Consider the following 25813-nt stretch of genomic DNA (forward strand, 5'->3'; position numbering starts at 1 on the left):
CCCCCCACCCCCTTATCCAAGGGGTATATGTTTCAGAATTTTCTTATATGATCCTTATTGGTATTGGGCTAAAGTCTTTGATAATACCCTCTCTGACAAATGGGCTTTTAAAATTGAGTACTATCTACCAGTGGCTGATATTTAACAGAGCATGGGTGGCTGGGGTCAGAAAGATCTGGGCCTGAATCCTCAGAGAGTTTCCTCAGCTCGACAATGAGGACAGATGGACGATGGATGGTGCCGGCACCTTCTCTACAGGTGGTAAGGCATGAATGAGGTGATGTAGATAAAGCCTCAGAGCTGGGCTTCCCACCGAGCAAGCCACCAATAAAAGCTGATTCTCCTTAGTAAAGTGTTTAGTTTAGTGGTAACCAGTCTTCCATATTTAAAAAATATATATATTTTTTATTGATTTCAGAGAGGAAGGGAGAAGGAGAGAGAGATAAAAACATCTATGATGAGAGGTAATCACTGACTGATTGCCTCCTTCACACCCCCTCCTGGGGTCAAACCTGAACCTGGGCATGTGCCCTGACCTGGAATCAAACCTTGACCTCCTGGTTCATGGGTTGACGCTCAGCCATTGAGCCACACCTGCCAGGCCAGTCTTCTGTATTTTAATAATCAGGTCATCCGCTTGTTTTTTGGCTTAAAAATACTGTTAAAGTTCAACTTTCTTTGAGGAATCTTGATGTTGAAAAAAAAAAAGAATACCACCCATGTGGTTGAGCCACATATCGTGCCTCAGTTTCCTCTTCCGTGAAATGGGGGCAGCAATGGTCTCTACCTCACAGGGTTGTCATGAGATTGTGTTTGTTAATGAAGAGAGCTTATCACTGTGCCTGTGCTCATTGAAAGGTCTCCACAGGTGTTAGTAGCTGCAGAAGGTACTGTATGGCCCTGGACGGTGGCTCAGTGGTTAGAGCATCGGCCCTTGCACTGAAGGGTCTGGAGTTCAATTCCCTGTCAAGGGCACGTACCTGGGTTGCGATTCACTCCCACTCCCAGTTGGGGTGCGTGCGGGAGGCAACCAGTTGATATGTCTCTCTCACATTGATGTTCCTCTCTCTCTGTCTCCTCTCCCCTCCTTCCTTCCACTCTCTCTGAAAAGCAATGGGGGGAAAATCCTCAATGAGGATTAACAAAACAACAAAAAAAGAAGATTCTGTATGAATGTAGGCATCTGAAGCAGCTGACGGTAGTGTCTCCTGTGGTTTATGTGCTCAAGTTCTACATAGAGCCCCATCTAACACAGCTGGGCTTTCGTGTTGGTTGTGGTTCTAGCACTCAGCCTCCCAGGGCTTTCCCCCCCCGCTGCTGGAGCCAGCTTCACTGCCCAGCTCATGCCTGGAATGAGCCCTGCCGTGACCCTGCCATTTTCCTCCATGGCCACCCAGCCACCCAGGTCCGGTAGCCCAGCAGGATATGACGGGCGCCAGCCCCACTCCAACCAGGACTTCGATTATGACAGCAGATCCCTGGAGTCTGCCCCACACCCACCACTGCTCCCTCCTACCAGGTGTCAGCCTGCCTTTCTCCGACCAGCAATAGTCCTTCCTTGAAAGCATGGATGGTATTGAGGGGAAGAGGCATGTGGGCAGCCGGTGCTAGAAGACAGTCCAGGACATGCCTTTACTCCCATGCTCCTGTCCCGTCCATAGAGGTGACTGGGGATGGGCTTGTCCTAGTTGGGCCCTTCCCGTGTGGATAATGCCACTTTCCCCACCTTGGAGTTCTGGGCCACAGATCTGTCCGCTGCGTTTCTACTTGGAATTGCCAAGCACCCAGGCTGCACGTGGTCCACCCCGCACCCCTCCAGCCTCTGCCACCCACAGCTGTCCCTGGCTGGTCAGTACATGGCACCACAGGCCACCTGATTAGCCAAGCTTCACAATTTGGCTCTGTTCCCTGTCACCCTCCCTCTCTTGTCATTGCTTCTCCAAGGCCTTCGACTTCTCCCTCCAGACCCACCCTCCCACAATTCTGCCCCCTCCCAAGGCCTCCTGGCCTCTGCTTTCGTCATTGCCTCCATGGAGTCCCTGATCCACCCACAGCCTGAATCCCCCTCTAAACCAAAATCCAGCCATGCTCCCTGGCGCCCTGGCACCCAGACCCTTGGGAGACCCCTGCCCGTGTGTGGGCAAGTGAGGACACACCTCACCCTTTCCCTGCTCTTAGGGTCTCTCCCGTGGAAACCCTCTTGCAGGACAGTTATGGCTATTGACCATTGACAGCATCAGTAGCTGTGGGTCAGCTTTAGCTCCCTGCCATGGCCACACTCTGCCAGCCAGTGGGTCTCTGCAGGGTCAGAGGGTGGGAGCGAGGGCCTGGAGTCACCACATTAAAGTCACATTTAAACATTCCAGATTCATAGGAAAGTTGGGAGTAAATAATGTGAGTGTCAGGGCTATCTTTTCAACTAGGGGCGTGTGTGTGTGTGAGAGAGTATCAGAGAGAGAGACAGAGAGAGACAGAGACAGAGAAAGAAAGACAGAGAGAACGAAAAATGGAGCTGAACATGTTTTCCAAGGAAGCTTTTCCAGAGTGGAAGGGGTAAGTTCTGTGAGGACTTGGATCTGGGAAGTGGAAGAGATACACATGCTTCCCCTTCACACCCATGACACGGAGGAGGGGGAAGAGTCTGGAAAGGAGTGGTGGGCACGGTCACACATGAGTCCCAGCCGGGATCAGAGCTCGGGACCACAGGCCCAGGGCTCCAGGCTTCAGCTGAGACTTAGACATCCAGGGGCCCTTGGCCAGTTGTGCCTGTGGCTCATCCTCAGCGGGCGGCTGTGTTTGCTCTGGCAGCTGGGGAGGCTGGTTGAGGTGGCCATGGGGAATGTGGCTCTCGCTCTCGATCCCTGGGGTAAAGTGTGGTTCGTTAGAGGGTCTCTACTTGCTCTCCAGGGGCCAAAGGAGCTAACTGTCAGCCCAGCGATGGGGACAGCCAAGTGCAGCCCCCACAGTGGCACCCACTACTAGGAGGCACAGCCAGCCAGCGGCCCATCCTCCAGTTACACCTAACCCCCAGCATCCAGCATCCAGCATCCAGGCCTCCATCTTTGTGTCCACCCTGCCTTCCTCATCCTCAACCTCCTACAGCTTTGCCTCCACCCTGTTCTCAGGTGAGATGGTGGTTTCCTTGAGCATGAAAGTGGGTGAAGCCTGTTACTCAATTTGCAGCAGAAATGAACATAGTCCTGGAAACCAACCCATTTTCCTCTCTTTCTTTTCTCTGCTTCTTAGGACTAAGCTACCCAAGCTGTGACATGTCAGCAGCCGGTCCTTACGATGCTCCACTGCTCCCCCCACAGTTGCAACCTCCACCACCTCCACTCCCAAAGCCTGAGGACTTGTCCCCGTGGGGTGGCTCAGGGAACAGCTCCAGTGCCAGTTCTGCCGGCAGCTTCCCGAAGAAGCCCCCGGTTCCCACCAGGCTGCTGAAACCCAAGGGTTGGCCCAGGCACCCCCCGCTTCACTACTGTGACATCTGCAAGATCAGCTGTGCCGGTGCCCAGGTCAGCCACCCATGCCTAATGCCTCCCCTCCTTTGTTCCCTGTGGCCAGCCAGAGGTCAGGGTTGGAGCCTGCCCAAGAGAGGCTTGTTATTAAACTTACAACGTCATGTGTGCATCAGAAGTGCCTTAAGATTGCCCCACTGGTGTTTGAGTGGAAGAAATGAGAGCAACACAGCACTGACTGTTGGCCATAGAAACCTCGTCTTAAACCCCAAGGTGAGGGGTCTTCTCTTAACTCTGGGTAGGGAAGGCAGTCAGCGGCCTCTCCCGGAGCAGTGAGGGCCCAGGCAGACATGGCTAGTTGGGGTGCGCCTCTGCTGCATGGCTGTTTAGGCAGGGCCACGGGTGGATTACATTGGGCACGAGGGCACATGTATGTGTGTTGTCTCTCCCTGAAACCTTGATAGAACCAATGGGATGGCAGCACCATTTCTTCCCATGGAGCCTGGGATAAACCCAGGTGCTGGAGGTTCTCTGAAGCCCCACCCTAGACCTGGAGAATTCCCTGGGCTGCCACCTCCCACATGCTGGGAGTAGCCCCAGGCACACCCCAGTGCTGACAGTGGACACACTGGGCTCTCACACTTATGTGGGTGCTAGGAGATTAAGGTGGGCTCCTTGAAGCCCCACCACTGGTCCTGCTTCCCTCGGGGGTGGGACACACCAACAGATACTTGAGGGAAGTGATGGCTGCCATGGGGTGCAGACTGAGTGGTTCATAAACAGGATTGTACGTCAGGCACTCCATAACGGCTCCACGTGCATTGCCTGATGTACCCATTATGACTGTTTAACCTAGATTTTGTCATTGGTCCCAATTTGTAGATGGAAAAACCGAGGTGAGGCGAGGGGAAATTCCTGGCTCAGGCCTCCCAAAAGTAGTGGAGGCAGGACTCGAACCCAGGTCTCCGACTATCTCTGTTCTTTGCTCCCATGGGATGGGAAGGGGGCTTATTTTATTTTTAGCATCGGTAGCACTGTGTTTCAAATAATCACATGATACTGAAGATAAGAGCATAAAGCAGTTTTGACAACAAGCTCCAGAGACTCGCTGGATTTGTCTAATGGGGCCAGGTTACCTATGCCCCCTGGGCCACCTGAGGTCTCATTGTTGATTACCTAACGGCTGTTGTGGGGGTTTCCTCAGCCGGGGGCCTGTAGCCAGGGCCCCTCCATAGTTGCATTCAGGTTGGCACCAAGCACTGTGGTCCTTGTTCTCTCAGCTGTGACCCAAGCCGACAGGAAATGGCCTCGCAGGGACCTGTATCCAACTGGCCAGTGTCACACGGGGGTGGAGGGGCTGCGGGAGCCTGGGTTTGCACTGCATTCTCTCCTTCACACTGGCCACCGGAAGCAGGTCCACCTGGTTTCTGGCCGGAGCAGGTTGTATGACACAGTTCTTTCAGGGCCTCCTGAGCCACGGCAGTGGCTGCAGACCCTAGAGGGGAAACTGGCACACAAGTCAGAGAGGCCAGGACAGCTGCCCACCCAAGGAGGCTCTGGAGGCCTCTGGAAGGGGCTGTGACTCACAGCCAGTGGGCCCAGGCTCATGCAAGAGGTAACCTCGGCCGTCGTTGTGCGCCCTGCTCCATCTCTGGGTTCAGGTGGGCCTTTCAGGGCCAGGTTTCATGACCTCAGCCAGTTCTCCATCTCACATTTGCACACACATCCTTGGCAGACCTCAGTGAGTCATCCGGAGCTTGCTGGAAGGTGCACACACTGGGTTTCAGGTCTTCGAAGGAAGGCCGAGGCAGGCAGCGGCATTTCTTGCTGAGCAGCCCCTTTTGCTGTGGGAAGGAGGGTGGGAAAAGGAATTGGTGCCCTAGAAAGCCAGGTCACCCCAAGGCATGTGATTCCAGGGCATTAGGAGCCAGCGTGCGCCCTCCTTGGCCGTCGCCCAGAGCCTGAGCAGTGGCCCCACAGGCCTGTCTTGAACAGCTTTCTAGAACTCAAATTCTGACACTTCTTCCAGCCACTTCCACAGTTCCCAGCCTCCCTGACTTCGTCCAAAGACGGCATGTGGCTAAAAGGAAGTGCACCAGCAGCATTTCTTTTCATTTTTGTGTTTTTGTTCAGCCAGTTCAGCATCTTGTTTTGTCCCATGCAAAATGACCACATCAGATAGGACTTCTGCACTTCAGACCTGGTCATTTAGCAGTTAAGGAGATGAGGCCCATAAAAGCCGCAACAAAAAGATAAGGGCGCGTGATGGGCAGAAATCGAGACAGGGCAAAGGCGGGAGCGCCACAGGGCAGGGCCTGTGCCAGAGGTGGCTGAGCTGTGGGAGGAGAAAGGGCACCAGATGGTGGTAGAGGTGAGCTCAGCATGGGCGGGCATGTTGGCTCCTCTGAAAGCCGCCCTTTGGAATAGCTCAGCAGACAGGAAGCCAGCACGCTGGCCTTGGAGGCTGTGCTGTCACTCCTCTGGGCCACCCAGGAAGGCTCAGTGATCCCTTTAGTTTCCCGAGGCCCTGGTTATCATATCTCTTGGGGGTCTTCAGGTGTGTCTGTCTGTCTGTGCTGGCTGTGGTTGGATGGGAACCTTTGATTTGCACCTTGCTTCGGGAACAGGCCCACTGAATTGGCAGAAAAGCCTCTTGCTTGAAGTGTTGCTATAGGGGAGCCCTCTACCCCCCCCCCCCCTCAGCCCTGAGCTTCCTGTAGCCAGCAGGGGAGAGGCCCTGGTGTCCTCACTGGGTCACCACCTGTGGGGTCCCCGTCATTCCTCAGCTCCACTCCCCCATGTCCTGCTGCTGCGAGTGCTGCACCTCTGCAGAGCTGACATGCCTCCTGTCGCTGCCCACGGGGCCTGGGGCCTCTCAGCCAACGTGACGTGCACCTTACCTCACAGCCCATATGCTGGCCGGAATCCAGTGATGACCACTGCGTCTAGCCCACAGAGGAGGCGCTCCGGGCTGCCCAGAAGGCTGTGCTCAGAGTGTGCCCTCAAGCTGGTGTCCGACACATGGATGGAGAAGGGCAGGGGCCCAGAGCAGGAGGGGGTGATTGCAGGTAATGGAGGTCACCCTCATTTTCCCAGGCCCAGGGGTGACTTGGAGGAGGTGAGAGCTCTCACAGGAAGTGGCTGCCAGGAGGGGCAGAGGTGGCTCTTCCTCTGAATGGCTTTGAGCCTCTGCGTAGCAGGGGCTTTCCAGGCCGTGGCAGTAAGTTCACCGAGTCTCTAGTCTCAGGGCTGGAGCCCCAAGGTTCAAAGGGAGTTACAGTCGCAGTTGGAGAGCTGTTGTTCGAGGCCAGAATTTACTTTTCCCACCAAAGGTGCATCTAGAAACAGTTCACAAAACATGAACCACCTCTGTTTGCTCATCTATGAAACGAGAATAAGTGTGGTTCTGCCCTGACCCCTCCGCCTCCTGGAGCAGAGGCTGCCCCTTGGTGCCCAGCTGAGTCACCGTTCAAGGCCCCGGGGTGAGGGGGAGGCAGAAAGTCCCTGTGCCCTGTGTGGAGTCGTTATACAATTAAAATAATCCGAGAGGGAGTTAGCTTTCCAAGTCCTTTCTCTCTAGCTGGCTTTTTCATTTTCAGTTTTTTAATTGTGGTAAAATACTCAGAACATGAAGTTTACCATGTTAACCATTTTTATGTGTACAATACAATGGTGCTAAGTACATTCACAAGGTTGTGCAACCATCACCCACCACTTACCTATTTTAGAATTTTTTCATCATCTAAAACAGAAATCTGTTCCTATTAAATTCCCTGCCCCCCTGCCCCAACCCCTGGCACCCTCCTTGCACTTCCTCTTTCTGGACATTTCATGTAGGTGGAATCATGCAGTATGTGTCCTTCTGTGTCTAGCTGATTCCACTTTAGTTTCTCTTCACTATAGTGTTTGCTCCCACTGTGAGCTACAGTGTCACCATAAAAAGACCTCACCCCTCAGCTTAAGCATGCGAACCCCCCAATACATTGCCTCTACTTGGGAAAGTCAGCCTTCTTCACCCTCCTGGTAGGGAAGACAGGAGTGCAAAGAAGACATTTTTTTCATCTCTCCCTTGGCACCCTCATGAAGCCAAAACACAAGACCGCAGAATCTGAGGGGGCAGGGGTGGGGGGGTGGGGGGGGCGTGTCTTTGAAGGGTAGAGCCAGCCTAACGCTGAGGTTTGCCTTGGGCTTTGTGCTTGTGCGCAAACCCTGAAAAGAGTACCCGCAGCCCCACTCCCAGGGCCAGGTCTGCCCTCTGGGCCTGTGTGGATGGGCTGGTGCCTGGAAGGTGCCCAGGGGCGTCTGTATTGCAGACAGAAAGGGTGCCAGCCTCTTAAATCTCCACTCATTTTCTGAACAAAATCCCCCCTCACTTAATGATTTGAAGTTTAAAAATCAACAGTAATTCTTTTTTTGTAATCCTCACCTGAGGATATTTTTTCCATTGCTTCTTAAAGAGAGTGAAAGGGGAGGGGGAAGTGGGAGAGAGAGAAAGAGAGACATCATTGTGAGAGAGACACATTGATTGGTTGCCTCCTACCAGGTACTAGGGCAGCCGTGGGCAAACTACGGCCCCGCTGGCCTGGCCGGACTGTTTGAAATGAATAAAACTAAAAAAAAAAAAAGACCGTACCCTTTTATGTAATGATGTTTACTTTGAATTTATATTAGTTCACACAAACACTCCTTCCATGCTTTTGTTCCGGCCCTCCGGTCCAGTTTAAGAACCCATTGTGGCCCTCGAGTCAAAAAGTTTGCCCACCCCTGCACTAGGGGCTGTGGATTGAACCCATAACCCAGGTACATGCCCTTGACCGGGGATCAAACCTGAGACCCCTTGGAGCACAGGCCGACACTCTAACCATTGAACACACCTGCCAGGGCAAAAATTAACAGTAATTCTTTAACATCATCAGATATCCAGTCAATGTTGAAATTTCCACTCGTCCCATAGATATCATAACATGTGCTTTTTGTTTGTTTTCTGGGGTTTGTTTCTTTGTTCTCTAGCTTGTGTGAATTGGGATTCAAATTTGTTGACAAACCTCTAAGTCACATATCTGTAGCACAGCCGCCCCCTCCCCCGCCCCACACACACACATATCCCCGCCCCGTGTTCTGCTTTCTCTGCTTTCTGAGTCTCAATTGCAGAGTCTGGTCCTGTTCCCTAATCCAGACGTCCCTGGTCTAGATTTTGCCAGTGGGCTCTGTAGTCCCCAAATGGATAAGACTATATAAACACATTTTTTTATGAAAAGGTTGTCTCCTATCCCTAGAAATGTCACAAAGAAACCAAGTGGTGCTTAGTGGCAGCTTCTGGAGCAGAGATGGGACATTTGTCTAGAGATCCATCACGAGAGAGCGCCCCAGGCACCAGGCCTGGGAACTGGAGCAGAGGAAGAACCTAGTGGGCTGCGGAGAAACAGGAAGGGGCTGGGGCTAGAGCAGCAGCTTCAGCCGGTGCGCCACACTACCTGACTGTTTGGTCAGGGGCACTGGCCTCTTCTCCCTTAGGTTGTCAAACAAAAAATGACAACAGCCAACACAACAATAGCCCATCGGGTGTAAATGCCCTGTCTTTAACCTTAACTCTACATCATATAATAGAGTTGTATCTTACTGGTCACGTGAATAATAAGGTTGTATCTGATTGGTTAACTTTGTTTTGTTTATAATTAATGATATGTTGTGTTTTTTTAATCGATTTTAAAGAGAGAGAAAGAAGGGGGGAAAGAAAGAGAGAAACATTGATTCCCGTACCTGCCCCAACCCAGGAATGTGCCCTAACCGGGAATCGAACCTACAACTTTTTGGTGTAAGGGACGATGCTTCAACCAACTGAACCACCTGGCCAGGGCGATTGGTTAATTTTTGGAAATTAACCAGAAATCCTTATATTATAAGTATAGGCACTTGGCTTTTTTAAAAAGTCATCTGGAACAAAAAGGGTAGGTAATTACTACTATTTATTTTTTTGTAAATCAAAATTATACCTTTTTTGGTCAGATCAGCAAAATATATATATTTTTTAGTGTGCCACAGAATTTTAGTATTAGTTTATGTGTGCCCTGAGATGAAAAAGGTTGAAAATAGCTGGGCTAGAAAATCTCATAAGGCCTGAGAGGAAGTGGTGGGAGAGGATGGTGGCGTGGAGCCCAGCGGGTCAGGCCGGGGGCCTCAGGCCAGGGCATAAGCACGGGTGTCCTGTCCTGCAGAGGGCCAGTGCCGGGAGGTTAGATGTAGGGCAGACGTGACAGTCAAGTTCACACTGCAGGAAGCCGGCCTGATCTGCAGAGAGCGAGGCTGGGCAGGCATCCCCCTGAGGGCGCTGTGGCCTGCGCACCTGGATGGGCCTGCTCGCCAAGGGTTGAGATGGGAGTGAAGTGACACTAGAGATGGCTTAGAAGGTGCCCAAACCCAAGGGCTGACCAAGGTGGCACCAACTGGCTGAGGGCCAGGGGTCACTGGGGTTGCCATCATTGGCCTTTTTCAGAATGCAGTTTATCAGAAAATAGTAACCACCACCAGCCCTTACTGAGCACATACAGGGTGTCCCCAAAATATATATATATATATATATATATATATATATATATACACTTTTTAAAAAAAATATATTTTATTGATTTCTTACAGAGAGGAAGGGAGAGGGATAGAGAGCCAGAAACATCCATGAGAGAGAAACATGGATCAGCTGCCTCCTGCACGCCCCCCACTGGGGATGTGCCTGCAACCAAGGTACATGCCCTTGACCGGAATCGAACCCGGGACCCCTGAGTCCGCAGGCCGAAGCTTTATCCACTGAGCTAAACCGGTTCTGGCTATATACACACTTTAACAGCTGAGAGCTCAATTTAGAAAATGAAATGTATTTTCATAAACACTGCCTTTATTCAAAGAGAGAAAACATTTTGGTTCCCAGTGCTGTTCCCAGATACAGCTTCTCATGTCTCCTTTCGTCAAGTGCACTCTGAGAAACGGGACTCAGAAAGGCCTATTTCACAGATGAGGAAGCTGAGGCACAAAGGGCCCAGCAAGCTGTTGACCCAGGGCCGGGCCACATGCTCCCTTTCTCCCCAACCCCTCTTCTTACACGTGCATTTTTGTTTGTCTTCACAGCGGTATCGGCCCCTCTGCTCGGATCCTGAAAGGCGTGATACGGGTCGGCCTCCTGGCCAAAGGCCTCCTCCTTCAGGGAGACAGGACAGTGCAGCTAACCCTGCTCTGCTCCCAGAAGCCCACCCATGCCTGCTGCCGAGGGTCACGGAGCAGCTGCCCCGGCAGCTCCTGGTAAGGGCAGGTCACCTCTGGGTGTGTTTATGTGTGTGTGTGTGTGTGGGGGGGGGGTGCTGCCAGCCCCTCAGGCTCCCTGGCAGCCATGACTTTGTTTCCACAGGATTTTAAGAAACAAGAGTGGTCATTACTAGATACAATCAGTTTGTTTGTATAAACAGTTGCAAGGAGAAAGAGGTGGAAACTTCAGGGTTCCGTGTAAAGCGAGTTCAGGGAAAATGTAAATGTCCCGCCACAGGAACGGTGACCGGCCACGGGGAGGGTACATGGTGACGCACGGGCACGTTTGCTGCCTTGCTGACTGAGATTCAGGGGAGAGCAAAGGAAGGAGCCGAGCTGGGAGGCCTGTGGGAGATGGACCGGGGTTCTCCGCTCGAGCAGTTCCTGTCCTAGTCGGAGTCCATTTCTCAGGACCACTGGGGAAGAGTAAGATCAGGTCATGATTGACATCGATCATCTTAGGTTAAAACCGTCAGTCCCAGGCGGGCTCTTCCTGCTGTGTCGGGCACTGTTCCTGGGAAAATGCTGCCTCGCGCCTCCTGCTGGCTTAGTGAGCACGCTGGCCAGGACCAGACAGACACCTAGCACCTAACTGTAGTTTATCGGCTGTGAGGAAATGAAAGCCTGATGCCAGGTGGAGGGAGGGAGCCATGGCCAGCAGGACAGGGGGAGGCACGTGTCCTGACCGAGGACATTTAGGCTGTTCCCAGTGTCCTGCATTACCATTGAGGCTGCACAAAGTCAGTGGCCTTGTACACGCCGCTCCACACACGTGAGCTCAGCCGATGGCAGGGTCAGTGCGTCAGCGGCACAAGCCTGGAGCTCCTGGTAAGTGTTGCCAGGTCAGCGGCCCCTCAGACTTCTCACAGGTGATGATGGTGCCTCATTAGAGTTTTAATTGGCCTCTCTCTTACTGTGGGGGTCATCTGTGTCATGGTGTAAAAAGGGACACTTCTGTTTCCTTTCCTTCCAACTATCTGTGATATCAATGGCCAGCTGTTGCTTTTAAAAAATCTATTGGATTGCTGTCCTTATTAAGGGCATCTTTTACATGTGAAGGCACCTTATTTGCAGGGTTCGTCTGTGTGTGTACTGCTGGAGGGCAGGGCTATGTCTCAGCCCCATGGAGGCTCCAGGCGCCCAGCACAGGGCCTGCCACCTGACCATGTCCTTGCTGCTTGCAGCCGTCTCTCGGCTGGAGTGACTCGGCCTAGTGTTGTATTTGCACCTCACAGATGGTAACGGAGGACAAGTAGAGGTCTCCTCTGGTCCTGAAGCCAGCATCATCTTCTCATCCTGTGAGGAGCCCAGAATACGGGTCACTGTGTCTGTCACCTCGCCCCTAATGCCAGAGGATCCATCTGTGGACAGAGGTGCAGCCAGGCCCTTCTGTCCAGCTCCCTCCCACACACCAGGTGGCTTAGGGAAGTGTCTGACTCTGCTCTGGGCAGAGGAAGCGGATTGGGGTACAGCCTTCTGGCGCTTCTGTCAGCCCCGGATGCCACTGCTCAGATAAGAGCTGGGCCTCAGGGCAGCGGAGGAAATGAGCTGGTGACAGTGTCAGGCGGGCTCAGAACCAGGCTGTGGTGTGCTCCTGGGCCTTGCTTGTGCGGCACCATGCTCCTCCCTCGCCTCCAGTCCAGTGCGGACACCTGCCCAGTGGAAACCAGTTGTGCCAGGTCCCAGGAGCTCAGATTGTCCCGCAGCAGAGGCCACAGCAGAGGTCACAGCAGAACCTGCTGCCCCAGCACTGCTCGTGTGGGACATGAGCGTCGGAGCTTGAGTCACATTGGCATTGCTCAAGAGAGTGGGAGGGGTGTTGCGCCAGGCCAGAGGGCAGCCAGGGCCTTGAGTCACGGCCACGGGTGAAGGCCGTGACGGGGAAGCACCCTGAGGCTCATCGAGCCTGGAACCTCCTGGAACAGCCCCCAGGACCATTTTCCAAATTCCATCCATTCTTGAACCCTCTTCATGATTGTTGTTTACTACCAACATTTTTCTTTAAATCAATTCACTTTTAACGCAAAATTTTTTAAAAATATATCTTTAATGATTTCAGAGAGGAAGGGAGAGGGAGAGAGAGAGACAAACATCAATGATGAGAGAGCTGCCTCCTGCATGCCTCCTACTGGGGATCAAGTCCGAAATCCAGGCATGTGCCCTTGACCAAAATCGAACCTGGGACCCTTCAATCCGCAGGCGGATGCTCTCCACTGAGCCAAACTGGCCAGGGCAACACATTTTTAAAAAGAGGAGAACCTATGACTGTAAGTGGGAAGCCATTATTTATTGTCATAAATGGAGAGTTGTCTAAAAATCAATCCAGGGAGCGATGAACAACATTAAATTCTAGCTGAAGGCCCTGCTGGGCTTTGCTCAAACACACAACCAAGGTGGAGATTGGGAATGTTAGAAAGTGTTAACGATCCGTGGTCACAAGATGGAGGCTGACCGGAAAGATTAAGATGCGGAAACGCCTCTGTAACGAACATACTTTCTATGACCCCCAGGAGCCTGTCAGCCTCACTCAGGCGTCTCCTCACTCCACGCCCAGCTGGCTGTTGCGGGGAGGGTAGCTTCTAACGCAATGATGGCAAACCTTTTGAGCTCAGCGTGTCAGCATTTTGAAAAACCCTAACTTAACTCTGGTGCCGTGTCACATATAGAAAGTTTTTGATCTTTGCAACCATAGTAAAACAAAGATTTATATTTTTGATATTTATTTTATATATTTAAATGCCATTTAACAAAGAAAAATCAACCAAAAAATGAGTTCGCGTGTCACCTCTGACACGTGTGTCATAGGTTCACCATCACTGTTCTAACCCCTCCTCAAAGACACACCCCTGCCACTTCCACCCCAACCTGTGACAGGCAGGCAACACACACAGGACCCCTGGTGATATTTATGGGTGAAAGTGAAACCTGTGCTCCGTCATGTGACTTAAATAAACCAGGGTGTCCTAGAAGGAGAAGAGAATATTCTTGAAGCAACCATAGTAGGAAAGAAAAAAATGGATCTGAATTTCTCTCAAACATGGAGGCCTTTGTTATCAATGATGGGATGTGTTCTAATCAGATCCACTTTCTCCACTTAATTAATTAATTAATTTTTTTATTGGCTAAAATTTTACATGTCTCCTTTTTCCCCAATTGACATATCCGCTCCCCCCGCCCCCCCGCAGCCATTCCCACCCCAGGCAAGCCCCCACCACCCCAGTGTCTGTGTCCATTGGTTATGCTAATATGCATGCATACAAGTCCTTCCCCCTCCCCTGCCATTTGTCTCTGGATCTATTCTTGTTCATCAAATTATATTGATCATTATATCCCACATATGAGTGAGATCATGTGATATTTATCTTTCTCCTACTGGCTTATTTCGCTTAGCATAATGCTCTCCAGTTCCATCCACGCTGTTGCAAATGGTAAAAGTTCCTGCTTTTTTATAGCGGCACAGTATTCCATTGTGTAGATGCACCGTAGTCTTTTAATCCACTCATCTGCTGATGGGCACTTAGGTTGTTTCCAAATCTTAGCTATTGTAAATTGTGCTGCTATGAACATAGGGGTGTATATATCCTTTCTGGTTGGTGTTTCTGGTTTCTTGGGGATATAGTCCTAGAAGTGGGATTACTTGATCAAATGGGAGTTCCATTTTTAACTTTTTGAGGAAACTCCACACTGTTCTCCACAGTGGCTGCACCAGTCTGCATTCCCACCAGCAGTGCATGAGGGTTCCTTTTTCTCCACATCCTCGCCAGCACTTGTCGTTTGTTGATTTGTTGATGATAGCCATTCTGACAGGTGTGAGATGGTATCTCATTGTTGTTTTGATTTGCATCCCTCAGATGATTAGTGACTTTGAGCATGTTTTCATATGTCTCTGGGTCTTCTGTATGTCCTCTTTTGAAAAGTGTCTATTTAGATCTTTTGCTCATTTTTTGATTGGATCGTTTATCTTCCTTTTGTTAAGTTGTATGAGTTCTCTGTAACTTTTAAAGATTAAACCCTTATCAGAAATATCAGGCGAATATGTTCTCCCATGCAGTGGGCTTTCTTATTTTGTTGATGGTTTCTTTTGCTGTGCAGAAGCTTTTTTTAAAATATTTTTTTATTATTGATTTTAGAGAGGAAGGGAAAGGGAGAGAGAGATAGAAACATCAATGATGAGAGAGAATCATTGATTGGCTACCTCCTGCACGCCCCACACAGGGGATTGAGCCCACAACCTGGGCATGTGCCCTGACTGGGAATCGAACCTTGACCTCCTGGTTCATAGGTCAACACTCAACCATTGAGCCATGCCAGCCTGGCCAGAAGCTTTTTATTTTGATGTAGTCCCATTTGTTTATTTTCTCCTTAGTCTCCATTGCTCTAGGAGCTGTGTCTGTAAAGATATTGCTATGACATATGTCTGCTATTTTGCTGCCTATGGAGTCTTGTAGGATTTTTATGGTTTCCTGTCTTACATTTAAGTCCTTTAGCCATTTTGAGTTTGTTTTTGTGTATGGTGTAAGTTGGTGATCTAGTTTCATTTTTTTGCATGTATCTGACCAAATTTCCCAGCACCATTTATTGAAGAAACTGTCTTGACTCCATTGTGTACTCTTGCCTCCTTTGTCAAATATTAATTGAGCATAATGGCTTGGGTAGATTTCTGGGTTCTCTGTTCTGTTCCATTGGTCTATATGTCTGTTCTTGTGCCAGTACCAGGCAGTTCTGAGAACTGTGGCTTGGTAATATAGCTTGATATCAGGTATTGTGATTCCTCCAACTTTGTTCTTCTTTCTCAGGATTGCTGTGGCTTTTCGGGGTCTTTTTTTTATTCCAGATGAACTTTTAGAGAGTTTGTTCTAGATCTTTGAAATATGCCGTTGGTATTTTAATGGGGATTGCATTGAATCTGTAGATTGCTTTGGGTAGTATAGACATTTCAATGATATTGATTCTACCAATTCATGAACATGGTATGTTCTTCCATTTGTTTATGTCTGCCTCTATTTCTTTTTTCAATGTCCTGTAGTTTTCCAAGTACAGGTCTTTTATGTCCTTAGTTAAGTTTATTCCTAGGTATCTTAGTTTTTTTGGTGCAATGATAAATGGTATTTTTTTTTTTCGTTTCTCTTTCTGTGAGTTCATTATTGGTGTAGAAAAAGGCCATAGATTTCTGGGTGTTAATTTTGTATCCTGCTACATTGCCAAATTCATTTATTAGGTCTAATAGTTTTTTGATGGAGTCTTTGGGGTTTTCTGTGTATAGTATTATGTCATCTGCAAATAAGGACAGTTTTACTTATTCTTTTCCAATTTGGATGCCTCTTATTTCTTTTTCTTCTCTGATTGCTATGGCTAGCACTTCCAGTACTATGTCAAACAGGAGTGGTGAAAGTGGGCATCCCTGTCTTGTTCCTGTTCTTAGGGGAAATGAATTTAGTTTTTGCCCATTGAGTATGATGTTGGCTGTAGGTTTGTCATATAAGGTTTTTATTATGTTGAGGTATGATCCCTCTATTCCCACTTTGCTGAGAGTTTTTATCAAGAAAGTGTGTTGGATCTCCCCTTTTTAAAAAAATCCCCACCCAAGGATATGTTTAGAGAGGAAGAGAGAGAAACATCAATGTGAGAGAGAAACATCTATTGGTTGCCTCCCATATGTGCCCTGACCAGGGATTGAACCCACAACCTTTTGGTGTACGGGACAATGCTCCTACAACTGAGCAACCTGGCCAGGGCCCACTTTCTCCCTTTTAATTATGCAGCTGGAAGTTTCTGGAAATCTGGCTTAGTTTATAGTTTTCCGTTGGCACCGTAGTTTGCTAATAGAGGAGTCAGCCCTGAGGCGCTCATCATAAGCATTAAAGGCCTTCCTGGTGGGCCCTGGCTTCAGAGGAGAGAGGATTTCACAGAAATGATTTCTCTGTCCCTGCAGGGCCCAGAGGAAAGGCGATCTGGGAGGAAGCGCATGTCTTCTGGAGAAATAAAATGAGGCCCAGAGAATTGAGAGGCACGGCCCATGTGGCCCAGGGAAGGAGCAAAGTGGGAAAGGGCACCTCGCTCGCATGCCCATTTCTTCTAGAAGGAATGGAAGTGCCTTTGCCTGACCAGGGGACATCTTGAGCCAGGAAGTGTCTCCAGTCGCTGGCCGCCCTCCACCATGCGAAGTGGTTCCAGGTCAGGGGGAGGGCTGGGGGGCTCACACATGCCTGTCCTGTCGCTGCCCCCTTAGCCGACTCCTGGGCTAGCTGTTTGGCTCATGTCTCCTGGCACTAACCTGATGGGTTGGAATCAGAGCAGGGCCAGTTCTGTTGGCCCGTGCCCATTTGGGAGTGGAGTCCACTCCCAGCCACCACCCTCCTGGCCGACTGTGCCCCCCGGAGACCCTCCCTAACCTCCACTGCCAAGACAGGAGTCTGGCCGGTTCACTGCCAAGACAGGAGTCTGGCTGGCTCACCGCCCCAGGGTCCACCCTCATTCCCTTGGCCTCACACCCACCCATGTGCATGTGGTTTCCAGAGCTAACTGTGTGCTTCTTCTCCCAAAGGCACGAGCCAGTGGCCTACAGCCCTGTGTAATCGTCATCAGGGTTTTTGGGGACCTCTCCAGCATGTGCCAACCTGTGGGACCCTGCCAGACTGGGTAAGGCAGCGCCAGGCAGCCAGCCTGCTCTGGGAAGCCCACAAGGGCATTATCTCCTCCTGGACAGCAGATTCCCCTCCCAGCGCTTGGCTTTCCCCCAAGGGGCTGGCATCAGCCTGCGTGCCCAGGAGAGGCAGGTCACGGCAGGGGTATCCCAGGGGCCACTGGGCACCAGGAAGAGGCCTGCTCTGGAGTGCAGCCTCCCTTGACTATATTTTCTTTTTTAATTATTTTTTAAAAATATATTTTATTGATTTTTCACAGAGAGGAAGGGAGAGGGATAGAGAGTTAGAAATATCTATGAGAGAGAAGCATTGATCAGCTGCCTCCTGCACACCCCCCACTGGGGATGTGCCCGCAACCAAGGTACATGCCCTTGACCCGAATAGAATCTGGGACCCTTCAGTCCGCAGGCTGATGCTCTATCTGCTGAGCCAAACCAGTTAGGGCTCTTTTTATTTTTTATACTGCATTTTCTTTTTTTTAAATATATTTTTATTGATTTTAGAGAGGAAAGGAGAGGGAGAGAGAGATAGAAACATGGATGATGAGAATCATCGATTGCTGCCTCCTGCACACCCCACACTGGGGATCGACTCCACAACTGGGCGTGTGCCCTGACTAGGCACCGTGACACTCAACCACTGAGCCATGCTGGCCAGGCTAACTGTATTTTCTTACTCCCTTGACCTCGCTGTCTTGAACTGGCATGCTACTGGCTAAATGTACCACAGGTCACAGAGAACAAGTTTTTTTTCTTTAATAATTCTTTATTGTTGAAAATATTACATATGTCCCCTTTTCCCCCCATTGACCCTTTCCAGCCTGCCCCAGGCCTTCAGCACCCTATTGTCTGTGTCCAGGGGTTATGCATATATGCATACAAGGTCTTTGGTTGATTACCCCCAACACACACACACACACACACACACACACACACACCCTCTACCCCTCTTCCCTCTGAGATTCCTCATTCGAACAAGTTTCTTTTAACCCTTGACCCCCTAGTTTGCAATGTTACTATTGATGGGATTTTGCCAATGGGGCAACTGAGGGTTAGAGAGTGAAGAAAATTGCCCTTGGCCACACCAGGAGGTGTGGAGGCCTCTGTGACACCTCCCTACTCTGAGGAGGTCAAGAGTGGGTGGGATTTAGAGAAAGAGCTGGGAGGGGCTGCCTGTCCTGAGGTCCCTGAAACCCCAGCTGAGCCCACAGAGCCCTCCAGTGGGAGGGGAACTGGCCACGCGCTCTCCTCAAAGGCAGCGTCTCCTTCTCCATCCTGCCTGGCCCAGGCCATGGAGCTGCTGGTGGAGAAGGCTCTGAGCAGTGCCTTGGGGCCCCGTGTGAGGGGTCCTGGAGTGTGTGGCCTCAGGGACACTCATGACAGGTCAGTCCCCGTCAGCTGGGGAGCCCAGAATCCTGGGCACATGGCAGAGACAGGGTCATAGTGAGGTACAGGACACTCTCGCTAACACTCAAGAACAGCGTCCAACCTAAATGGGAGGAGGGACTCAGACACGCCACCCTCTACCCCCAGGGGAAAGGAACAGCCCAGTAGCAGGTGGAACTCACTCACCACAAAGGAAGGCAAGGTCCAGGGCAGATGGGGCAGCAAGGGTCCTGCCCCCATCTGTCGTCTGTCGGCTGAGCACTCACTCTCTGGTGGCAGCCCACCGTTTCGGGAGGCCGGGTGTCGCAGGTAATGGCCTTGGCGGGAATATTTCTGAAGGAAAGCAGCAGACACGGATAACAGGCTCGAGCGGAGATGTTCACCACAGTGTGGTTTACCGAAGCAGAACGGGAGAGAAGCATCTGTGCTCTCATGAGATGTCAGAGACAGAGGTGCTGTTTTCCAGCCCTTTTAGTGACATGGGTGATATCATAGGAAGTGAAAGGAGAGAAAACACTGGCCTGAGGTGTGAGCCTGTTGTATGACTACACGCTCGTGCTCGCGCACACACACACACACACACACACACACCCCTGCAGGAAGGCGTTCTGCTGGCTGTACTTCCGGGGTCAGAGGGAGGTGTGGCCCAGGTGAGATGCCTCCGGGGGAGATCCGTGGGTGCAGAGGTACAGTCACACGCCCCGTGCTGGGACCCTCTCAGGCCCGGGCCGTGGCAGTCTCTCACGAGGGTGCTCTATCTTCTTTCCACCCCCACCCCCTCGCAAAGATGGGCCTGGGCTCCGGGATCCTGTGAGAGAGACCAGACGGACGTGCTCGAGTCCATGACCCTCCAGCAGCGGGAAGACATCACAGCCAGCGCCCAGGTAGGATGGCCAGCCCCTGGGGCTCCCCAGCTCCGGGCCAGCTCAGCCAGGCTGTGGGCGGCACCTCCCGCCCCCGACCCAGTTGCAGCTATGCAACTTCCCAAGGAATGGTCTGGGGTTCCACTTCCCTCCCCTGCAGAGGCGGGGGGCCTGTGGGAGAGTGGCCCCTGGGTGACAGGACTGCCTCTGGGGGTTGGGCAGCTTGGCTCAGAGCTGAAGCCACCACAGTGACGAGGCGCAGACCTGGGGCCTCACTGGCAGGGACTGACCTGTCTGTTCCCACCGCGCATGCACACACGCACGCGCACACATGCACAGGCACACACATGCACACACGCACATGCGCGCGCGCACACACATGCACGCGCGCACACGCACACGCACACACACACACGTGCCCTGTAAACACCCCGCTGCGGCTGGCCAGCCTCAAGCACGAAAGCCAAGTCCCCACCTGTGCTTCCCCTTTGGTTTGTAAGCAAGTCCCCCAGCGACACAAATCCCATCGGGCCTGACATTTAGGAATTGTCTTCATGGAAAAACTCAAATTGCTTCTGATCAGAGCCACACGGGGAGATGCAGGATTTGGGGTCCCCGCAGTGTTCCCAGGGCCTTCCTGGCAAGTCCTGCCCTGAGCAGCCTGAGCGTCCAGTGCAGTTCCTCGTACCTGATGGTAACTGAGCTCAGCAGTTGCTAGAAGGGTGATGGCAAGGGCAGGATGCCTGGCGAGCCGCGGGGCCAGGGGCTGGGTGAGCCGGTCGCAGGCAGGAGGGTGCCGCCAGGCTGTCTGCCCCCAGCACACCCTGGGCATGTTGGCATTTCAGCAGATCCACAAGATCCTGGGCATGGGCCCCCTGCCACCACCCAGAAGCAGGCTGGGTTGCGCTTCCACTTCCGGAAGAGGCCTCCTGAGGCCTGTGAGGCTGAGGAAGGCCCGAGGAAGCAGGCCAGCTCAGCGGAGAGGGGCTGTGTGATGGCCCCGCCTCCCCAGCAGGACCTGACCTGCCTCTGAGTGGCTGCTCCATCCCCCACATGGGACAGATGTGTTCTCCTTTCCAGTTATGTTCCATGGGTTCCATTTAAAACACTTGTGCTTTGATCCTCTGAAATCGCATCACCCAGGGATGAGAACTCTGGGAGGGGCACCACCCCAAGGTGCCCCCAATGCTGCACAGAAGATTTAGAAGGTGTAGTGCAGCCCAAGCTGGTTTGGCTCAGTGGATAGAGCATCGGCCTGTGGACCGAAGGGTCCCGGGTTCAACTCCCGTAGAGGGCATGTACCTCATTTGCAGGCTCCTCTCGGGCCTGGGCCCTGGTCAGGGGGTGTGCAGGAGGCAACCAATCAATGTGTTTCTCACACTGATGTTTCTGTCTTTCCCTCTCTCTTCCACTCTAAAAATCAATGGGAAAGTACCCTCGGGTGAGGATTTAAAAAAAAATAAAAATAAGAAGGCATAGAAGACTTTGAACCCTGGCACCTTGGCTAGCTGCTTCTAGCAGGCGCATTATCCACCGAAACAGGAAGTGGCCGGGGCCTGACTGCTCCTACTTCCCTGGGAGGGCAGACTGCTTGCTTTTGCCTCTTCTGCCTCCGTCCCCTTTCTGAGGGAGCGCCCCTCCCTGCCTCTTACAGGCACCCGGACAACACCCCTTTGCTGGTCCTGGCCGCAGCCACAGACATCCTTTACCTCACATGGGGAGCTTCACCTTACACATCTCTCTCCCTTTAATCCTGGTTCAGCGACTCTGCATTCACCCCACGGCCCAGGCTCACTGCCACCACCACTGCAGGGAGTCCTGGGTTCCTTTGTGCTGGGACAAACCATCAAAAAGTCCCGCTTCTACTCTTCATCCACATTGTCTCTCTGCTGCTTCAACCCCCATCAGCAGGAGCTCTGGCTAAAACTCAGAATTGCACTCAGGATAGAATCCCGAATCCCAGGGAAGCCCCCACAAGAACCCATCTGCCACTCTCCCTCAATAACTCCACTTCAGACCCACCAGCCTCTGTTTGTCATCAGACCAGCCAATCTTATTCCTGCCCCCAGGGCCTTTGCACATGCTGTTCCCACTGCATAGCAAGCTCTTCCCCTGACCTTCCTTCCTTCAGATCTCAGCTCAGATGTCACCTCCTCAGAGAGGCCTCCTTGACCTCCTCAGCCTGCTACATAACTGATTAAAATCACTTGGTACCTGCCTTCCTCCCAGGATGTGAATTCTCTGGGGGCAGGAAATAGATCTACTTTACTCACCACAGGACCCACAGGTCTAGAGCAGACCAAGTACATAGTAGTAGCTCAATAAATATGTTAAAGGCTTGAAGTCATGCTCTGATGCCCAAGCACAGGTCTCTTCATAAGAGGAATTTGCCTCCGGGCAGTTAGGAAGACACCATTTGTTTCTGTCTTGTCCCAGGAATGACTGTAACAGCTGGGCCCAGAGACGTCAGTGAGGGCAGTGGCAGTATGATGAAGGGAAGGGAGAGTGGGTCCGTCTTTGGGACCAGGATGTGGCTGTAGGAGTCACAGCCTCACCTGGTGGAAAGCCCTGTGTCCTGCTGCTGTGGCCAACTGCCAAGGGCAGCTCTTGGAAACAACATCGCCCACTGTTCTCCAGTCCCATCCCTGGCTCCCGGGGAAGATGGATATATCTTTGCCACCAGGTGGTTTAAGGCCAATTCTGTTGACAGAAAATGAAATCTTCCACCATCACCCCTCCCCCCGACCAGTAACTCCAAAAAAAACAACCCACATGCAAATTTAGGCAACATGACAGCAAAATCAAGCAGTCGGTTAGCAATGTATTCAGTCCAGATGGATGAAACGTCTGGGTGATAGAGCTCCCGCAAGACCTAAAGAGGGGTCATCCCTGATCTTCCCTCTCCAGCCCTCTTCCCGCTGGCCAGAGGACTCCAGAACAGGCCGGCGGGAAGATACTGGCCCAGGCGCCCGAGAGGCCAGACTGCTGCGAGGGGGAGAAGCCTCCTGAGACAGTGACGCAGGATCTCAGCTGCAGGATGCTGGCGGAAGAGCCAGTTGCTAGGAGACAGCAGCGAGTGTGGGAGAGATGCCTTGAGGAGTGTGGGCATGGCTGGAGCTGAACCCGGCAGTCCAGGGAAGAAAAAGAAAAAAGGAAGGGCAGATCCCTTGGCTTCATCTGCCAAGTCACTAACACGAATGGACAGCCGGGAAACGCAGTGTCCCCTGGTCCAGAATAAGTCCCATTCAGGGGCCGAGGGAGCATCTCCAAGACTCAGCTGGGTCCAGGGGCTTGTGTGGGATAACGTTGGCTCCACCTTCTCCTTGATTCTCTGTTAGTTTGGCTTCCAGGGCTGAGAAGATGTATCCAGTGAGTAAATTAAGGCTCTGCTGAGCGGACAAGCTAGAAGACCCGTGTTCTTAAAGGTGGAAAAGGCTGTGGGGGTGAGGGGAGTGATAGTTGAGGGCGGGTAGCACCCTGTTTATGTCTGCCCAGGTTTTGAAAAAGAAAATGTTTTGGGAAACGGGTATTTGTTCTCCCATGTTCACAGCAGCATTACTCACAATAGCTTAGAGGTGGAAACACCCCATGTGTCTACGGACAGATGAACAGATGAACAAAATGTGGTCCATCCAGACAATGGAATATTCTTCAGCCTTCAAACAGAAGGAAATTCTGACCCATGCTACAATGTGGATGAACCTAGAGGACATTATGATCTGTGAAATAAGCCAGACTTATTTTGGCTATTATGAAGAGAGGTAATTTTTTTTTTCTTTTATTGATTTCAGAGAAGAAGGTAGAGGGAGAGAGAGATAGAAACGTCAATGATGAGAGAGAATCATTGATCGCCTGCCTCCAGTGCACCCCATCCTGGGGATCGAGCCCGCAACCCGGGCACGTACCCTGACTGGGAATCGAACCGTGATCTCCTGGTGCATAGGTCGACGCTCAACCACTGAGCCACGCTGGCCGGGCGAGAGGTAATTTTTAATAACTGCATCATATTCCACAAAATGAACATATCCTGATGTGCTTAAGCATCCCCCTCCTGTCAGACATTTAGATTATTTTCAAACATTACAAATCACAATGCGGCAAAATGTTCCTGACCGGTTGGGATTTTTTCTCGGTCGAAGGGCATGGCCAGCAGAATGCGAAGGCATTTAAAACGTCGATGTGGAAGGTACTGTTCCATGAGCGCTTTGCCAGTTCCCCACCCCCAGGTCAGGACTGCGCCTTCTCATTTTAACAAGTACTTGCCTGCACATGGATATAAGTTTAACAGGTTTCCTTCTGTGGTGTCTATTTCCTCCACTGCTGTTCTCTCATTTTCTCATTCAACCCGCGTTTGTTGATCACCTGTTATGTGCCATGGGCACGCATGTGTCTCCCTATGTCTCTCACTGAGAAAGCTGAGCTGTCCACTACTCAGTCAGCAAACACCACCTTCCTTGGAAGAAACCAAAGATGAACCAAAAGTTGTCACTCCATGCACTGAGGGTGCCTCCGGGTCCTGGTCCCAGGTTGGCCCTTTAATGTCTTAGCTGAGGGGTGCCAGGACGGCTCACTCCACCTCCTTGAGACTATGAAACTGGGTTAGAGCTAGCAGCACCAACCTTGCAGAGCTGTGGGGAGAACTCAGTCATAAAATGCATGTTTAACTCTTGCTGCATAGACAGGCTCAGCCTCAGAACACGGGCGTGATAGAGGGCAGGTATGCGGGTGAAAACCAGCGATTAAAGGGAGAAGTCACACATGGAACAGTGACCCCAAAGGCCTTCCCTGTCTCAGCTTCTAGAACGATGGCTGTCAGGTCATGAGAAAACTGCAGATGCGACCGACATTTGGGGGGTCCCCTACAGGGGCCAGTCCTCCCATCTCCCATCATCACCCAGAGGGAAGCCACCCCCATGGTAAGGAGCTTCCTGTCGGCTCTGTGGCATGCCCCTCATAAATGCCAGCCAACGAAGAAGAGACTAGAACCCAAAGACGGGGGGCGGGGGGGAGGGGGACTTGGAGGAAAGAGATAAAGAACAAAAAAGCAGTTCCAGAAAAGCCCTTGTGTGTGTGACCCTCGGAGAGCTTAGGGAAGACGCAGAAGCCAGGAAACAAGTTTCCATTTGCCTTTTGAAAAGAAACTCAAAGAACCAGAAGGAGCCCTTGGAAATTAGAAACCTGCGAATCAAAATTAAAATGTCAACAAAGGGATTGGATGAAAGAGTAGAATGAGAAGACAAAAAGGGGAAAAATGTAGACAAGAAAATTAGCCCAGCCGGTGTGGCTCAGTAGAGCATCGACCTATGAACCAGGAGGTCACGGTTTGGCACGTGCTGGGTGTGGGCTCGATCCCCAACAGGAGGCATGCAAGAGGCAGCCTATCAGTGATTCTCTCTCATCATTGATGTTTCTATCTCTCCCTCTCCTTTCCTCTTTGAAATAAAAAATATTTTTAAAAAAACAAAAGAAAATAGATCAATCCAGGAAGTCCCATATGTGACAAAGGAGACTTCCACAAAGAGGAAACAGAAAACGAAGTGAAGTGGAAGGAACCACCAGTGATGCCCTTTAAGAAAGTTACTAGGGGCCCAGCCAGCGAGGCTCAGCAGTTGAGCCTCAACCAGGAACCAAAAGGTGGCCAGTTCAATTCCCGGTCAGGGTACACGCCTGGGTTGCGGGCTGGATCCCTGGTGGAGGTGCGTGCAGGAGGCAGCCGATTGAAGACGTTCCTCTCTCCCTGACTTTTCTATCTCTCTATCCCTCTCCCTTCCTCTCTCTCTAAAAATCAATAAAAACATTTTTTTTTTAAAAAAAGAAAGTTACGAGGAGTGGAAGACACAACAGAGTCCACTGAAAGTCCAGCACAACAAGTGAAATAGACCCCAACCAAACCCACACTGGAGACGTGGAAGATCCCACAAGCTTTCAGAGAGAGAGAGAAAATACACCCACCAACGTGTGAAGCACAGGATGAGGAAGCAGGCAGCTAACGGCCCAAGACTGGAAGCGGGAAGCCACGGGGCAAGAGGAATTCACCGCCCAGAACACTGTCCTCAGCCAAACCACCGATCTCCCAGGAAAGTGGAAGGAAACGCTGTCTGGAAATGCCCAGGTGCGGTGGGTGCACGTTCTCAAGACAAGGACACGAACCAAGAAACAGGGACCTG

The 25813-nt window shown here is 51.5% G+C and overlaps 1 protein-coding gene across 1 annotated transcript; it reads left to right on the forward strand.

Annotated features, from left to right (window-relative positions):
* Nucleotides 1-230: 230 nt before the first annotated feature.
* Nucleotides 231-20679, forward strand: ZFR2 (zinc finger RNA binding protein 2; the record flags this gene model as incomplete). The annotated part of the gene is given in 24 exon segments (XM_081092725.1): nucleotides 231-261; nucleotides 1999-2144; nucleotides 3032-3125; nucleotides 3247-3518; nucleotides 4945-5018; nucleotides 5020-5076; nucleotides 6165-6345; nucleotides 6411-6448; nucleotides 6450-6529; nucleotides 9677-9827; nucleotides 10581-10702; nucleotides 10705-10751; nucleotides 11990-12005; nucleotides 12008-12127; nucleotides 16834-16854; nucleotides 16857-16875; nucleotides 16877-16928; nucleotides 17299-17353; nucleotides 17356-17393; nucleotides 18686-18743; nucleotides 19571-19588; nucleotides 19591-19667; nucleotides 20465-20540; nucleotides 20543-20679. Coding segments are annotated over 24 exon segments (1980 nt in total).
* Between the last annotated feature and the right edge of the window lie 5134 nt (nucleotides 20680-25813).

This window comes from Myotis nattereri (genome assembly GCF_964212035.1).
Source record: "Myotis nattereri genome assembly, chromosome: 5".
NCBI lineage: Eukaryota > Metazoa > Chordata > Mammalia > Chiroptera > Vespertilionidae > Myotis > Myotis nattereri.